Source organism: Haliotis rubra, unplaced genomic scaffold, assembly GCF_003918875.1.
Source record: "Haliotis rubra isolate DU_JTF1 unplaced genomic scaffold, ASM391887v1 Scf1163, whole genome shotgun sequence".
In the NCBI taxonomy this organism is placed as follows: Eukaryota; Metazoa; Mollusca; class Gastropoda; order Lepetellida; family Haliotidae; genus Haliotis; species Haliotis rubra.
Window position 1 is genome coordinate 70,839 of NW_025765074.1, and position 16,108 is coordinate 86,946.

Here is a 16,108-nt window from a genome sequence, read left to right on the forward strand (position 1 = left end):
ATTTCACATTTGTCATCATATGCCATCTGCCTGATAATAAGCCCTCCCTGATTACTTTCAGTTCACTGTCCGATTCAGATGCATTTTCAACATCACTAGTTGTCAAGGCTGCTGGCGTTGATTCGGATGCGACGAATCGAACATACTCGTCGGCTTCACTTGAATTCCTTGTCATCGCAGTTTGTTGATTTTACCTCAGTAGTCTAGAAAGACAGTCAGCAATATTGTTCTCTCCTTTAATGTACTTAACACTGTAATCATAGGCTTGCATCCGCAACACCCAGCGTTCAATTCTAGGACATGGCCTTGAATGGATAGCGTGTATGAACTGCAGTGGTTTGTGATCTGTTAGAATTTCAAAATGGGCTCCATACAGGTAAGCATGGAATCGTTCACATGCCCATACCAAGGCTAAAGCCTCTTTCTCAGTTTGTGAGTAGCGTTTTTCTACATCAGTCAAACTCGAAAGAACGCAGCCATCTTCGCCAACGTGGTCCCAGACTTGATGTTTCACTACAGTCGAAACTGTGAAGGTGTCCAATGTCACCAAATTTAACTGTCGTCATGATAGCTAGAACTATAACTATCCTCGTCACCATTCATGTGGTGTTGCCACTTAGTGCGCTCCCATTTAAGTCCGTTTAATATGTTCAACACAAAACAACAACACGTGTTCACAGCTCCCGCACTTTACTTGTCTGCCCATTCAGGCTGCTCATGCGCAGATACATTTCCGTTCTCTTTAATAGCCGGAGAATATAACGTAAACCGGACCATACCGGACAATAAGCACAAACACTACAGTTACCAATATTGCAACAGCTTTTTACTGACATCTACTATTACAGGAATCACACCTTCTTAGTAAGTATAGAAAGCTGTGTTAATTTGGTATCCAAATTTTCATGTTTATTTTTCAATTATCTGAAATAATCTATGGGTTCTTCCATGTTAATTAATGTGTCCCAGCTGAAATCTTTATGATTATCAGGCATGTATAATGGCCAAAGCTGCTGCTTTTGTAGCTTTCTTGAATGTACATAGAGAGAATGGGCATGGTTATGCACCAATTTCAGCAATATTCCAGCAATATCAAGATGGGCAATGCAATAACGGCTTCACACAGTGTACCCATGTGGGTGTACAACCCAGGTCTTCGGCATGACAAGCGAACGATTTAACCACTAGACAACCTGGTCGTACTGAATATACAGGGAAGACACAGTGTTCACGAATAGCGTCTGACCCTCTGACAAATCCGGCAGATTAGACAACGGTCCGATAGAAATCTACAACCCGCCGGCCCCAGTTTCTGACTGTATATTTCACAATGACTTTGACTGAAGTTGTTATATGTGACATGTGACACTTGTTTGCTGAATATAAATTTTATGTTTGTTAATAATTTCAATGCCAATATAAGAAATATTAAATCTGAAATGTGTGTTTAATTTTATTCTATGGGTCCTGTGAATTTTCAATGGGTCAGACAGACATCTGAAACTTACAGGACCGAAAGTACTGTTACTTTGAAACACAATTCATGAACACTGAAGACAGTGAGTGGTTTTATGCCGCTCTCAATTAAGACCAGCAACGTCAGCCAGTCAGGATGAGGAACAACACCATAGGCTTCGGTCCACCCATGTTGGGAATCATGCAGCATCAGGGATAGAAACCCTTCAAAATTTCCCACCAGACCACAGGACCAGTGCGTGGACAATAATTAGTGGTCCAGTCTGTACTTCACAGGTCCAAAATAACATTCGTCGATTTACTGAACTATCATATACAAAATTCGAACTAACCTGTAGAGGTTTAAGATTCTTTGAATATATTCCTCCTTGGGGTACTTATAAGCATTTAAATGTCCATTTAAATTCCCTACGACAGTTGTAACAATATTTGAATAAAATATTTACAAAACAAAAACTACGTTTTGTCTTGTGAGACCACCCTTACAGGGCCTTCCGGCCCCCTACAGCCAAGAGCAGGTAACTCTAGACCGTAACCTCGTACCTCACTTTCCATGCTGAACGAAGTCAGACAGAATGCTTGAGGGGAGGTGAGAGATACCCCAAGGAGGAATATATTCAAAGAATCTTAAACCTCTACAGGTTAGTTTGATTCTTTTTATATATTCCTCCTTGGGGTACTTATAAGCATAAGACAGACTCCTAAAGGCGGATCTCAGGAGCGGCATTCTGTCTGCTTAAACACCCCGACAAGAAGTGGAATTTCCCAAGCTAATTATAGCAGAAAAGGCACACTTACCCGGTCGCGTGTCCACCAAAGCCAATCAGGCGGGGCATGAGCCAGGGTCAGGGTTAAACGTATGCAAATTTGTCCAACTAAACCTCAGCTAATGCAAGCGAGCCAGAACACACCCTCCCTCCTTCCCGTAATCTACCGGAGTGAAGATAAGGGTCCCATAATAAACCCAGAAACAAAATGCGGAATATGAACAGCAAAGTTTCCAAGGGCAGTTTAGTCTAGAGCTTCTCGGTTAGAAAGCAAGAGACATGGGAATAAAACCAGCACCACATAAAACCCATCACCAAGGGAAAAATGTAACAAGATTTGTAAAACCCAACACCAGTGTTAAAAATTGGCAGATAATGGTTCACACAATAAAAAACCTCGAAAGCTCAATCGGCTAGAGAGGTGGAACCATGCCCACTGGAGAGAACTGACTGACTGACGCTCACGGAGTACCCTGTCAAGTTGGTTGCCGGATGATATAAGCCTCCAAATAGCCGCTGAGCAGATCTTATGGGCAGGGCTGCATCGTAAGCTGTCGATGAGCTACTGCCCTAACGAATGAGCTTTCAACCCAACAGGGGATCCGGACAGGAAGGCTGAGTGAAAGCTGGGGAGCTCAATATAGCCGCCACATGGAAGGGACTATCCTTCTTAGGACGGTAAGTCTCAGGCAGACGAATGCTAACTCTGTCTTTGTGAAAAACAGTAAGCGCGGGATCGGCCGACATTGCGTGAATATCGCCAACACGCCTGCCAGAAGTCACCGCCACAAGAAACGCCGTCTTCCACGTCAACAGCTGGAGGGAAAGAGCCGACAGATTGTGAAACAGTGGACCGGACAGCCAATCAAGAACGATTGACAAGTCCCACGGGGGACTAATCTGTCGGACAACCGGACGGATTCTGTCCACACCTGCTAAAAAGTGCTGTACAAGAGGGTGCTGCCCCAAGAGAGCACCGTCAACAGCAATATGAAACGCAGAAATAGCCGTAGAATATCCACGAACGGTGGAAGCCGCTAGACCGGCTTCCAGCGAGGACTGGAGGAATTCTAACACAACAGACTAAATCTGTAGAAAGGGATCAAGAATCCCCTGTTGACACACCAGCGCTGAATAACAGGCCCATCTATCCTCATATTGAACGTTTGTCGAATCCCTCCGAAGCCAGAATTGTGTCTGCAACTGGTGCAGGAATTCCGCTTCGCATGGAGGCGATCCCTGATAGCTGCCAAGCCATCCACTGAATCCTGGGATTCGTGGGAAGTAGCTCCGTTCTGGGATAGGAGGTCCGGTCGAAAAGGTAATAGAACAGGAGGCTGAGCCAGAAACCTGAGAATTACGGAAACCAGCTTTGTGCCGACCAAAGGGGTGCCAGAAGCACAAGTAGCCGAGCTGGTTGTGCGGTCAGCTCGACAGGACCCTGGAAATCAGTGGTATCGGGGAACGCCCACAGTACCCTGTCCGTCCAATCTAGCTGAAAGTGCGTTGGCTAACGCACGGATCCGAATCCGGGAGCAAAACACAGGAATCTGGTTCGTCACCCCAGACGCCAAACAGATCCACCTGGAACGACCGAACAACTAGGAGATAATCGAATATCTCCCGGTCGAGCATCCACTGCGTGTGGGGCTAGTATACGCCGTGAGAGAGCATCTGCACGGACGTTGTCTACCCGGGAGATAAACAGGCAAAACCGAATGTTGAACTGATCGCACCACAGTAGAAACTGCCACGCCTCCTGAAGGAGCGCGACGGAGACACTGTGCCGCCTTGCTTGAGAATGTAAGACATGGCTGTTTGATTGTCCATTTCTAGACGAACCACACGGCCCTGCACCAACACCGGAAGCACTTTCGAACACCTTGCGGACTGCTCTCAGTTCTAACACATTGATGTGTAGGCTGACCTCCGCGCCCGACCAGAGGCCGGAGGCTGAGTGTTTCGCCAGGACCCCCAACCTGTGAGGGAGGCGTCCGTCCTGAACTGAGAGGGAGGGTGTCGGGTGTCGAGGGGATCCCCTGGACAAATTCCCGGCGTCCGTCCACCATCGCAAGTGAGGGATTAACCACTCTGGCGTTATGAGCATAATCTCGTAGCCCTGCGAGTGGGACCACAGCTGAGCTAATGCTTGCTGAATTGGTCGCATCCTCAAGCGGCGACGCCAAAACCCGTCCACTGTCGCCGCCATGTTGCCATGCAACCGAAGCCATGTTCGGGCCGACGCAACGGGGGACTGGAGGAACTGTAACACAGTCCTTCGGACTTTGACGATGCGGTCCGGAGCAAGGGAAACAATCCCTAGAGCCGTGTTGAACCTGGCTCCCAAGAATATCAGATCCTGCGTCGGAACGAGGTCTGATTTCTTGAGATTGATAATCCAGCCCAGTGACACCAGAGTATCCAGCACGCACAGTGTGGAGGCTCTGCTTAACTGAGGCCCTAAGGCCCGTAGAAGCCAATCGTCCAGGTACGGGTGACAACACCTGCCCTGAGACCTGGCTAACTGAGCTGGGATTAGCATAAGTTTGGTGAACACCCTTGGCAGTTGTAACAATATTTGAATAAAATATTTACAAAACAAAAACTACGTTTTGTCTTGTGAGACCACCCTTACAGGGCCTTCCGGCCCCCTACAGCCAAGAGCAGGTAACTCTAGACCGTAACCTCGTACCTCACTTTCCATGCTGAACGAAGTCAGACAGAATGCGGGGAGGTGGGCGGGCGTACCCCAATGAGGAATATATTCAAAGAATCTTAAACCTCTACAGGTTAGTTTGATTCTTTTTATATATTCCTCCTTGGGGTACTTATAAGCATAAGACAGACTCCTAAAGACGGATCTCAGGAGCTGCATTCTGTCTGCCAACACCCCGACAAGAAGTGGAATTTCCCAAGCTAATTATAGCAGAAAAGGCACACTTACCCGTCACGTGTCCACCAAAGCCAATCAGGCGGGGCATGAGCCAGGGTCAGGGTTAAACGTGATGCAAATTTGTCCAACGAAAACCTCGCTAATGCAACGAACGAGACACACCCTCCCTCCTTCCCGTAATCTACCGAAGTGAAGATAAGGGTCCCGCGAATAAAACCCAGAAACGAAATGCCGGAATATGAACAGCAAAGTTTCCAAGGGCAGTTTAGTCTAGAGCTTCTCGGTTAGAAAGCAAGAGACATGGGAATAAAAAACCATCACCACATAAAACCCATCACCAAGGGAAAAATGTAACAAGATTTGTAAAACCCAACACCAGTGTTAAAAATTGGCAGATAATGGTTCACACAATAAAAAACCTCGAAAGCTCAATCGGCTAGAGAGGTGGAACCATGCCCACTGGAGAGAACTGACTGACCGAACCGAGCACGCTCACTGGAGAGTCTGTCAAGTTGGTAATGACGGATGAACGCATTCGACGGCTCCAAACAGCCGCTGAGCAGATCTCCTCAATGGGCAGGGCTGCAGCGCAGCTGTCGATGTAGCTACTGCCCTAACCGAATGAGCTTTCAACCCAACAGGCGGATACTTCTGTTTGAGTATAACTCATATGTATGGCAGAGACAAGCCACCGAGAAATGGTCTGCTTGGTCGCCGGAAGACCAGCCTGAACCCCGCCATAACAACAAAACAATTGGTTACCCTTACGGGTACCCCTTGTTCGTTTGATATAAGCCTGAAGTGTCTTACGGACATCTAAGACGGAGCACGACGTGAGAGAGGTACCGGACAGGGAAGGCTGAGTGAAAGCTGGGAGCTCAATAGGCGCTCGCCACATGGAAGGGACTATCCTTCTTAGGACGGTAAGTCTCAGGCAGACGAATGCTAACTCTGTCTTTGTGAAAACAGTAAGCGGGATGGGCCGACATTGCGTGAATATCGCCAACCCGCCTGCCAGAAGTCACCGCCACAAGAAACGCCGCCTTCCACGCCAACAGCTGGAGGGAAAGAGCCGACAGATTGTGAAACAGTGGACCGGACAGCCAATCAAGAACGATTGACAAGTCCCCACGGGGACTAATCTGTCGGACAACCGACGGATTCTGTCCACACCTGCTAAAAGCTGTACAAGAGGTGCTGCCCCAAAGAGAGCACCGCCAACAGCAATATGAACGCAGAAATAGCCGCAGATACGGCAGAATATCTCGAACGGTGGAAGCCGCTAGACCGGCTTCCAACCGAGACTGGAGGAATTCTAACACACAGACTAAATCTGTAGAAAAGGGATCAAGAATCCCCTGTTGACACACCAGCGAATAACAGGCCCATCTATCCTCATATTGAACGTTTGTCGAATCCTCCGCGAAGCCAGAATTGTGTCTGCAACTGGTGCAGGAATTCGCTTCGATGGAGGCGATCCCTGATAGCGCCAAGCCACCCACTGAATCCTGGGATTCGGGTGGGCCCGCTCTGGGATAGGAGGTCCGGTCGAAAAGGTAATAGAACAGGAGGCTGAGCCAGAAACCTGAGAATTACCGGAAACCAGCTTTGTGCCGACCAAAGGGTGCCAGAAGCACAAGTAGCCGAGCTGGTTGTCGCGGTCAGCGACAGGACCCCTGGAAATCAGTGGTATCGGGGAACGCCCACAGTACCCTGTCCGTCCAATCTAGCTGAAAGGCGCCGTTATTAACGCATCTCGATCCGAACGAGGAGCAAAACACAGGAATCTGGTTCGCCACCCCAGCACGAAACAGATCCACCTGGAACGACCAACAACTAGGAGATAATCCCGAATATCTCCGTCGAAAGCATCCACTGTATGGGGCTAGTATACGCCCGAGAGAGCATCTGCACGGACGTTGTTCACCCCGGGAGATAAACAGGCAAAACCCGAATGTTGAACTGATCGCACCACAGTAGAAACTGCCACGCCCCTGAAGGAGGCGGAGACACTGTGCCGCCTTTGCTTGAGAATGTAAGACATGGCTGTTTGATTGTCCATTTCTAGATCGAACCACACGGCCCTGCACCAACACCGGAAGCACTCGAACACCTTGCGGACTGCTCTCAGTTCTAACACATTGATGTGTAGGCTGACCTCCCGCTCCGACCAGAGGCGGTCGAGGCTGAGTGCTCGCCAGGACCCCAACCTGTGAGGGAGCGCCCGCCTGAACTGAGAGGGAGGGTGTCGGGTGTCGAGGGGATCCCCCTGGACAAATTCCCGACGCCCGGCCCACCATCGCAAGTGAGGATTAACCACTCTGGCGTTATGGAGCATAATCTCATTAGCCCTGGCGAAAGGGGACCACAGCTGAGCTAATGCTTGCTGAATTGGTCGCGATCCTCAAACGCCAAGACGCCAAACCATCGCCCACTGTCGCCGCCATGTTGCCATGCAAACCGAAGCCATGTTCGGGCCGGACGAACGGGGACTGGAGGAACTGTAACACAGTCCTTCGGACTTTGACGATGCGGTCCGGAGCAAGGGAAACAATCCCTAGCGCCGTGTTGAACCTGGCTCCCAAGAATATCAGATCCTGCGTCGGAACGAGGTCTGATTTCTTGAGATTGATAATCCAGCCCAGTGACACCAGAGTATCCAGCACGCACAGTGTGGAGGCTCTGCTTAACTGAGGCCCTAAGGCCCGTAGAAGCCAATCGTCCAGGTACGGGTGACAACACCTGCCCTGAGACCTGGCTAACTGAGCTGGGATTAGCATAAGTTTGGTGAACACCCTTGGCAGTTGTAACAATATTTGAATAAAATATTTACAAAACAAAAACTACGTTTTGTCTTGTGAGACCACCCTTACAGGGCCTTCCGGCCCCCTACAGCCAAGAGCAGGTAACTCTAGACCGTAACCTCGTACCTCACTTTCCATGCTGAACGAAGTCAGACAGAATGCGGGGAGGTGGGCGGGCGTACCCCAAGGAGGAATATATTCAAAGAATCTTAAACCTCTACAGGTTAGTTTGATTCTTTTTTATATATTCCTCCTTGGGGTACTTATAAGCATAAGACAGACTCCTAAAGACGGATCTCAGGAGCGGCATTCTGTCTGCTTAAACACCCCGACAAGAAGTGGAATTTCCCAAGCTAATTATAGCAGAAAAGGCACACTTACCCGGTCACGTGTCCACCAAAGCCAATCAGGCGGGGCATGAGCCAGGGTCAGGGTTAAACGATGCAAATTTGTCCAACTTAACCCTCGCTAATGCAGCGAACGAGACACACCCTCCCTCCTTCCGTAATCTACCGAGGAAGTGAAGATAAGGGTCCCATAATAAACCCAGAAACGAAATGCCGGAATATGAACAGCAAAGTTTCCAAGGGCAGTTTAGTCTAGAGCTTCTGGGTAGAAAGCAAGAGACATGGGAATAAAACCATCACCACATAAAACCCATCACCAAGGGAAAAATGTAACAAGATTTGTAAAACCCAACACCAGTGTTAAAATTGGCAGATAATGGTTCACACAATAAAAACCTCAAAGCTCAATCGGCTAGAGAGGTGGAACCATGCCCACTGGAGAGAACTGACTGACCGAACCGAAAGCACGCTCACTGGAGAGTCTGTCAAGTTGGTAATGACGGATGAGCGTACTCGGACGGCTCCAAATAGCAGCGAGCAGATCTCCTCAATGGGCAGGGCTGCAGCGTAAGCTGTCGATGTAGCTACTGCCCTAACCGAATGAGCTTTCAACCCAACAGGCGGGATACGCCCTGTTTGAGTATAACTCATATGTATGGCAGAGACAAGCCACCGAGAAATGGTCTGCTTGGTCGCCGGAAGACCAGCCTGAACCCCGCCATAACAACAAAACAATTGGTTACCCCTACGGGTACCCTTGTTCGCTTGATATAAGCCTGAAGTGTCTTTACGGACATCTAAGACGGAGCACACGTAGAGAGGTACCGGACAGGAAGGCTGAGTGAAAGCTGGGAGCTCAATAGGAAGCGCCGTCACATGGAAGGGACTATCCTTCTTAGGACGGTAAGTCTCAGGCAGATCTAATGCTAACTCTGTCTTTGTGAAAAACAGTAAGCGGGATCGGCCGACATTGCGTGAATATCGCCAACCCGCCTGCCAGAAGTCACCGCCACAAGAAGCGCCGTCTTCCACGCCAACAGCTGGAGGGGAAAGAGCCGACAGATTGTGAAACAGTGGACCGGACAGCCAATCAAGAACGATTGACAAGTCCCACGGGGGACTAATCTGTCGGACAACCGGACGGATTCTGTCCACACCTGCTAAAAAGCGCTGTACAAGAGGGTGCTGCCCCAAGAGAGCACCGTCAACAGCAATATGAAACGCAGAAATAGCCGTATACGGCAGAATATCCCCGAACGGTGGAAGCCGCTAGACCGGCTTCCAACCGAGACTGGAGGAATTCTAACACACAGACTAAATCTGTAGAAAAGGGATCAAGAATCCCCCTGTTGACACACCAGCGCGAATAACAGGCCCATCTATCCTCATATTGAACGTTTGTCGAATCCCTCCGCGAAGCCAGAATTGTGTCTGCAACTGGTGCAGGAATTCGCTTCGCATGGAGGCGATCCCTGATAGCTGCCAAGCCACCCACTGAATCCTGGGATTCGGGTATGCCCGTTCTGGGATAGGAGGTCCGGTCGAAAAGGTAATAGAACAGGAGGCTGAGCCAGAAACCTGAGAATTACCGAAACCAGCTTTGTGCCGACCAAAGGGGTGCCAGAAGCACAAGTAGCCGAGCTGGTTGTCGCGGTCAGCTGCGACAGGACCCTGGAAATCAGTGGTATCGGGGAACGCATACAGTACCCTGTCCGTCCAATCTAGCTGAAAGCCGTTGGCTAACGCACCCGGATCCGAATCGGGAGCAAAACACAGGAATCTGGTTCGTCACCCCAGACGCAAACAGATCCACCTGGAACGACCGAACAACTAGGGAGATAATCCCGAATATCTCCCCGGTCGAGCATCCACTCGTGTGGGGCTAGTATCACGCGCGTGAGAGAGCATCTGCACGGACGTTGTCTACCCCCGGGAGATAAACAGGCAAAACCCGAATGTTGAACTGATCGCACCACAGTAGAAACTGCCACGCCTCCTGAAGGAGCGACGGAGACACTGTGCCGCCTTGCTTGAGAATGTAAGACATGGCTGTTTGATTGTCCATTTCTAGATCGAACCACACGCGGCCCTGCACCAACACCCGGAAGCACTCGAACACCTTGGCGGACTGCTCTCAGTTCTAACACATTGATGTGTAGGCTGACCTCCGCTCCGACCAGAGGCGGAGGCTGAGTGCTCAGCCCAGGACCACCCCAACCTGTGAGGGGGCGTCCGTCTGAACTGAGAGGGAGGGTGTCGGGTGTCGAGGGGATCCCCTGGACAAATTCCCGGCGTCCGCCCACCCATCGCAAGTGAGGGATTAACCACTCTGGCGTTATGAGCATAATCTCGTAGCCCTGCGAGTGGGACCACAGCTGAGCTAATGCTTGCTGAATTGGTGCGCATCCTCAAGCGCCAAGACGCCAAACCACGCCCACTGTCGCCGCCATGTTGCCGTGTAAACCGAAAGCCATGTTCGGGCCGACGAACGCGGGACTGGAGGAACTGTAACACAGTCCTTCGGACTTTGGCGATGCGGTCGGAGCAAGGGAAACAATCCCTAAGCGCCGTGTTGAACCTGGCTCCCAAGAATATCAGATCCTGCGTCGGAACGAGGTCTGATTTCTTGAGATTGATAATCCAGCCCAGTGACACCAGAGTATCCAGCACGCACAGTGTGGAGGCTCTGCTTAACTGAGGCCCTAAGGCCCGTAGAAGCCAATCGTCCAGGTACGGGTGACAACACCTGCCCTGAGACCTGGCTAACTGAGCTGGGATTAGCATAAGTTTGGTGAACACCCTTGCGCCGTGGAGATGCCGAAGGGAGAGCACGCGAAACTGGTAGCACGCCCCGCCGAAGGAGAACCGGAGGTACTTCTTGAATTGGGTGCATTGGAACATGGAGGTATGCGTCTTTGAGATCGATTGACGTAAGCCAATCCCCTGTCTCGACGGAGGAGATCACTGACCTGAGTGTCTCCATCCTGAAAGACGGCACCTCCAGTAATTTGTTCAGCCCTCTGAGATTCAGAATGGGTCTGAACCCTCCATCCTTTTTGGTCACAAGGAAGTAGGTGGAATAAAACCCCTCTTCTCGCTGACTCACAGGAACCACCTCGATGGCCGCCTTGGTCAGTAAAGACTGAACCTCGGCACGGAGGACATCCGCTTTGTCGCACAGGCGTGCCGAACCCCGGCACGGAGGGCTGTGGCATGCAGGACCCAGGGATTTGAGGTGGCTGCCTCCCACTCCCGGAGGAATAGGGACAGCCGGCCGCCGACAGGGACGTGTGGCAAGAGGCAGTGCACCCCCACCGTCGGCAAGTCTCCGCTTGCGTGAGTGGGGGGCAACAAGGGCTCTGGGGAATGAATCAGTGGGAAGCCGGGGCTGGCTTCCCCTTGCCCCGAAAAGACTGCTGCGCTGGAGCAGGCTTGCCCCTGCCTCTCGTGCGCCTGCTCCGCTTGGACTGCAAAGGGGCAGCCCACTTAACAACATCCTTCGCCGAGGCAGAAGGGTAAGCGGACGCACTAGCGGGGAGGACGGATGGCGTGGAGCGGAGGGCTGCTCCAACAAAGGCTTTGAGTCCTTAAAGGTAGAGACAGCCTCCGCGGCCTCCCTTACCACCTGCAAGGCCCCAGGGAATAGGGAAGATCCCATGGTATAGGGCAATGACAGTAGAGCTTGCTGTGTGGCCGGCGAATACCAGCGCCACAGACAGCCACAGGCGGCGCAAGCCCATGGCGGCACCCATCATCTGGCTGGCACAGCACCGAATGCTGTCGAGCCAGATGCAGTGTATCGATCCGTTAACTGCCGAGCGAGCACCGACTCCGATGAATCGGCACCGCAAGCCCTGTGGGCCACCAGCTGTCCCTGCAACGCAGACAGGTAGGCTGAATGGATGGCTACTTTAAGTTGCTGGGCCGCGCACCGGTAACATTCTTCGAATGACCGGTAGGCAGACTTCAGCGGCAGTGACGTACTAGCCGGAAAAGGGGGGAGGCGCCTGCCCTGCCTGGCCGAGGCCAGGGAGGACGAAGACGACCCTCCTAACGTGACTGAGGCAAAGACGCACTCGTCCACCACTGGTGGTTCGAAGAGCGTCTCCTCACCTAACTGGTACCGCCTGCCGACGTCAGGCAAATCAAAACGCGAGCGAGTACCAGCCAGGAGCGGATTCACCACCTCACTGACCAGTGATGGGAGAATGCGTAGGCGTGCCTCTGCGACCCGGTTAGGTGCGAACGCCTCCCCCGGGAGCCAAAACTCGCTGGGTCGGGTGCCGGGGCGGGAACAGCCACCTCGCGGCAGGACCGGCGATCTTATCCCGAACCTGCCAGTGACGAGGCAAAGGAGTACGGCACTCCCGCCTCCGATTCCACCGTCCCTTCCTCCTCCTCCATATCGACCTCGGCAGAATCCTCGGCCGCCATAATCTCAGACTCCTGAGAGAACGCCGAGGAGACGCCAGAGGCAGGACCAGAAAAACTCATAAGGTCAAGAGGAGCCAGGGGAAAAACATCGCCCTGCGGGAGGAACCAGCGCCAGGTCGCCGAAGTCGCCGAGAGGAACCTGCGCAACAGGCTTCCCGGCAACCCAGACTGGCTGCCAGGCACCGAGGTATCCCGAACTGGTCGGGCGCCTATGGCGACCGCCAGTCGGGACACCAGGCAATGACAGGGGCAAACCTGTATCGCCGGCACCAGGCACCTGTGACAGACCAGCATAAAGCCAGATCGCCACCAGGCGCCGAGGGCATGCCATCACCAGGGCGAAGCCAGGATTAAGCCGCCCGGGAGGCGTTCTCCGAGCCGGCTTCGGGCCGCGAATAACCCCCAGATGTCAGCCCGCCCCGGCGACCCGGGCGCTGAGCTCCTTACGGAACCCTCGCTTAACGCCCGTATCAATCAGGGACTTGACTGGCGACATCTGCTCCTGGAAAAAAGCGGTTAGCGAATCAACAGGAACACTTTTACAGGTGCTGAATCAAGAGGGGGTGGGGTACAGAGACGGAAGCAGTAGGAGATGCAGAAGGGGCATGAGTGCGTGAAGGCGAAGCCGCTTGGTCGCGCTTTTAGCTTTCTTGGGAGCCGGCTCGGCGTGGGAAGCGGCCCCGTGGACCCCTTTTTACTATGGGGGAGCTTGGGACGGGGATCCTGTGCCCAGAGATCACCCCACCGAAGCAGGTTGCTGTAAAACAGCGTGTCTATCCGCCTCGCCGAATGGTTTGGGGCGAGAACATGGCACATGCCGCACCCCTCTTCCTCATGTTCCTTCTGCACTAAACAGCGTAAGCGAACCTCGTGGGTATCCCATGCGGGGAATTGCAGCAAGGCACGAAGTACAGGGTTTAAACTGCAACAAGTAAAAACCTGTGCAGCAATCTACCCTATACCCACATACAAATACATGTAAAAAGAGGCATGGGCGACACAACTAATCGCGACAACGTGGCATGCAGTTGACAACCTAGTACACACTGCAGCATAACTAACAATTCACGCTTTTTTAGCGTAATATAGAAAATGCGAGCAGTAGACATACCCTACACGTTACAAAGATACAAATAAAAACCACTAAAACCACCTGTAACATTGAAAACCACATGGGAAACCAATGAACAGGAAGGCTAGCGAAGGGACCTGTCCGCCATCTTGACACGCACTAGCGAGCCGACGCTGACAGGTACCAAGTTACAACGAGAAATTATGAATGAAAAAATTCAGAAAAAACCTCCAATTCGCCCATGCAGGGAAAAAAGAGAACCATACATACAGTTGCAGTTTCTGAAACACTCATAACTCTCTTAGTCGCAAGGAAAAACCTTCTGGTATGGACCCACGTCTTGTCGGTACAACGACAGCATGGAAAGTGAGGTACGAGGTTACGGTCTAGAGTTACCTGCTCTTGGCTGTAGGGGGCCGGAAGGCCCTGTAAGGGTGGTCTCACAAGACAAAACGTAGTTTTTGTTTTGTAAATATTTTATTCAAATATTGTTACAACTGTCGTAGGGAATTTAAATGGACATTTAAATGCTTATAAGTACCCCAAGGAGGAATATATAAAAAAGAATCACTGGCCACCAGGACCACTGCAAACTAATTTAGTGGTCCTGATGAATTTTTACTAGCCAGCGACCACAGGACCCAAATTTCGCACACAGCATGCATGGGACTTCAGTATCAATAGCGAATGATTTAACCAAAAGACTGCCCCTCCAACCCACGGAACAAAATCATAGAATCATAAACACTAGTTCTGTATAACACTTTGACAAAGAGTGCCAGCTCCAGCACTAGCAGTGTCCAGGTTAACTCACTCACCAGGGCCTCTGTGATGATACTGCCAGAAGCTGACCAGGTGAACACTTCTATCTGCCCAGGAGTGTCGATGATCACATGCCTGAAACACATCACACTATGTACACAATGTCTCCTGCAAAGTTGGCATTTAGAATGCCCTCCATTATTACTCGTCTATGTGTCTAGTTACGAGTAAATGTAGACACAGATTACTCCACAGCATCCCTCAACAGAATCTCTATTTCAGATGCACCCAGAACAATCAACCAAATACCTCCAGTAACAAAACCTTATGTCCCAGTGAGTGTGTTTAGTTTTATGCTGCTTTGAGCAGTATTACAGCAATATCACGACCAGGAATGGGCTTCACACATTGTACATATGTAGGGAATCAAACCGGGATCTTCAGCATTACGAGTCAATGCTTTAACCACTAGGCTACCCCATCGCTATGTCCCAATTTGGTATTCCAGCATCACTGGGAGCTGTCTGTGTACATATGACCTAAGTAGTCAACACTCTGAGCTCTTTGTCCTTGTTGATCGTGCAAGCTTTTAACATACCATAACAAAAATATTCATGCTCTGTGCTTACCGACATTCTGCAGACCTCTTCTCAATAAAGCCCATGACCTAAAAGAATCAACATATTTAACAAAGAAATTTACCATGTGAACTTGACAGAGCTAACTCTCAGAAAAAAAATAATCACCCAGTCAATATAATTATAGTTCAAGAATGTTTCTGCGAAAAGAAAATAATTATGAATGAGAACATCAAAGACAAACAACCTGGTTAACAAATTTTGGTGATCATCATCATCATCATCATCATCATCATCTGATATCATCATCACTTTCATCATCATCACTATCATCATCATCATCATCATCATCATCATCATCATCATCACTATCACTATCATCATCATCACTGTCATCATCATCTGACATCACTATCATCATCACTATCATCATCACTATCACTATCATCATCACTATCACTATCATCATCACTATCATCATCATCATCACTATCATCATCACTATCATCATCATCGTCACGATCATCATCACTATCATCATCATCACAGATTGATTACCATGTTTCTTTTAAAAATTACATCATGAACATGCTGGAATGTTTTTACAGCTGGAGAACAATGGGTTTTCCTTTAGTTCCCTACAGCTTACACAACACAAACCTGATCAAATCTTGTTGCAAACAGATTCAGTGATGTCACAATGCCGCCATTTGGACCAAGTGAGTATATAGGAAACTGTTAAGGGAGATAATTCTTACTAACAACAACAAACGGATCCACATAAATATTTCAAGCTATTTCAACATGTCAGATAATTTTCTTTTCAAATTTTCAAAGTTTGTCACAACTTTAAAACATGACACCTTAAACTCTCCAAGAAGAATCCTTATCCTCCCTCCCCTTACCATTCTCCATGCCTTCAGAACAACAGGATTCCTTATCATACCTAACATAGTTTGATCACTAGCCTTCCTA

General features: G+C 50.1%; 1 protein-coding gene across 1 annotated transcript in view; it reads right to left on the reverse strand.

The window, feature by feature from the left end:
- The window catches only part of LOC124256540 (GPN-loop GTPase 1-like), a 29,659-nt gene that overhangs the window by 7,805 nt on the left and 5,746 nt on the right, over positions 1–16,108 (reverse strand). Inside the window, 3 exon segments of the mRNA XM_046690529.1 lie at positions 14,612–14,690; positions 15,185–15,222; positions 15,794–15,860. Of these exon segments, the coding sequence (XP_046546485.1) occupies positions 14,612–14,690; positions 15,185–15,222; positions 15,794–15,860 (184 nt within the window).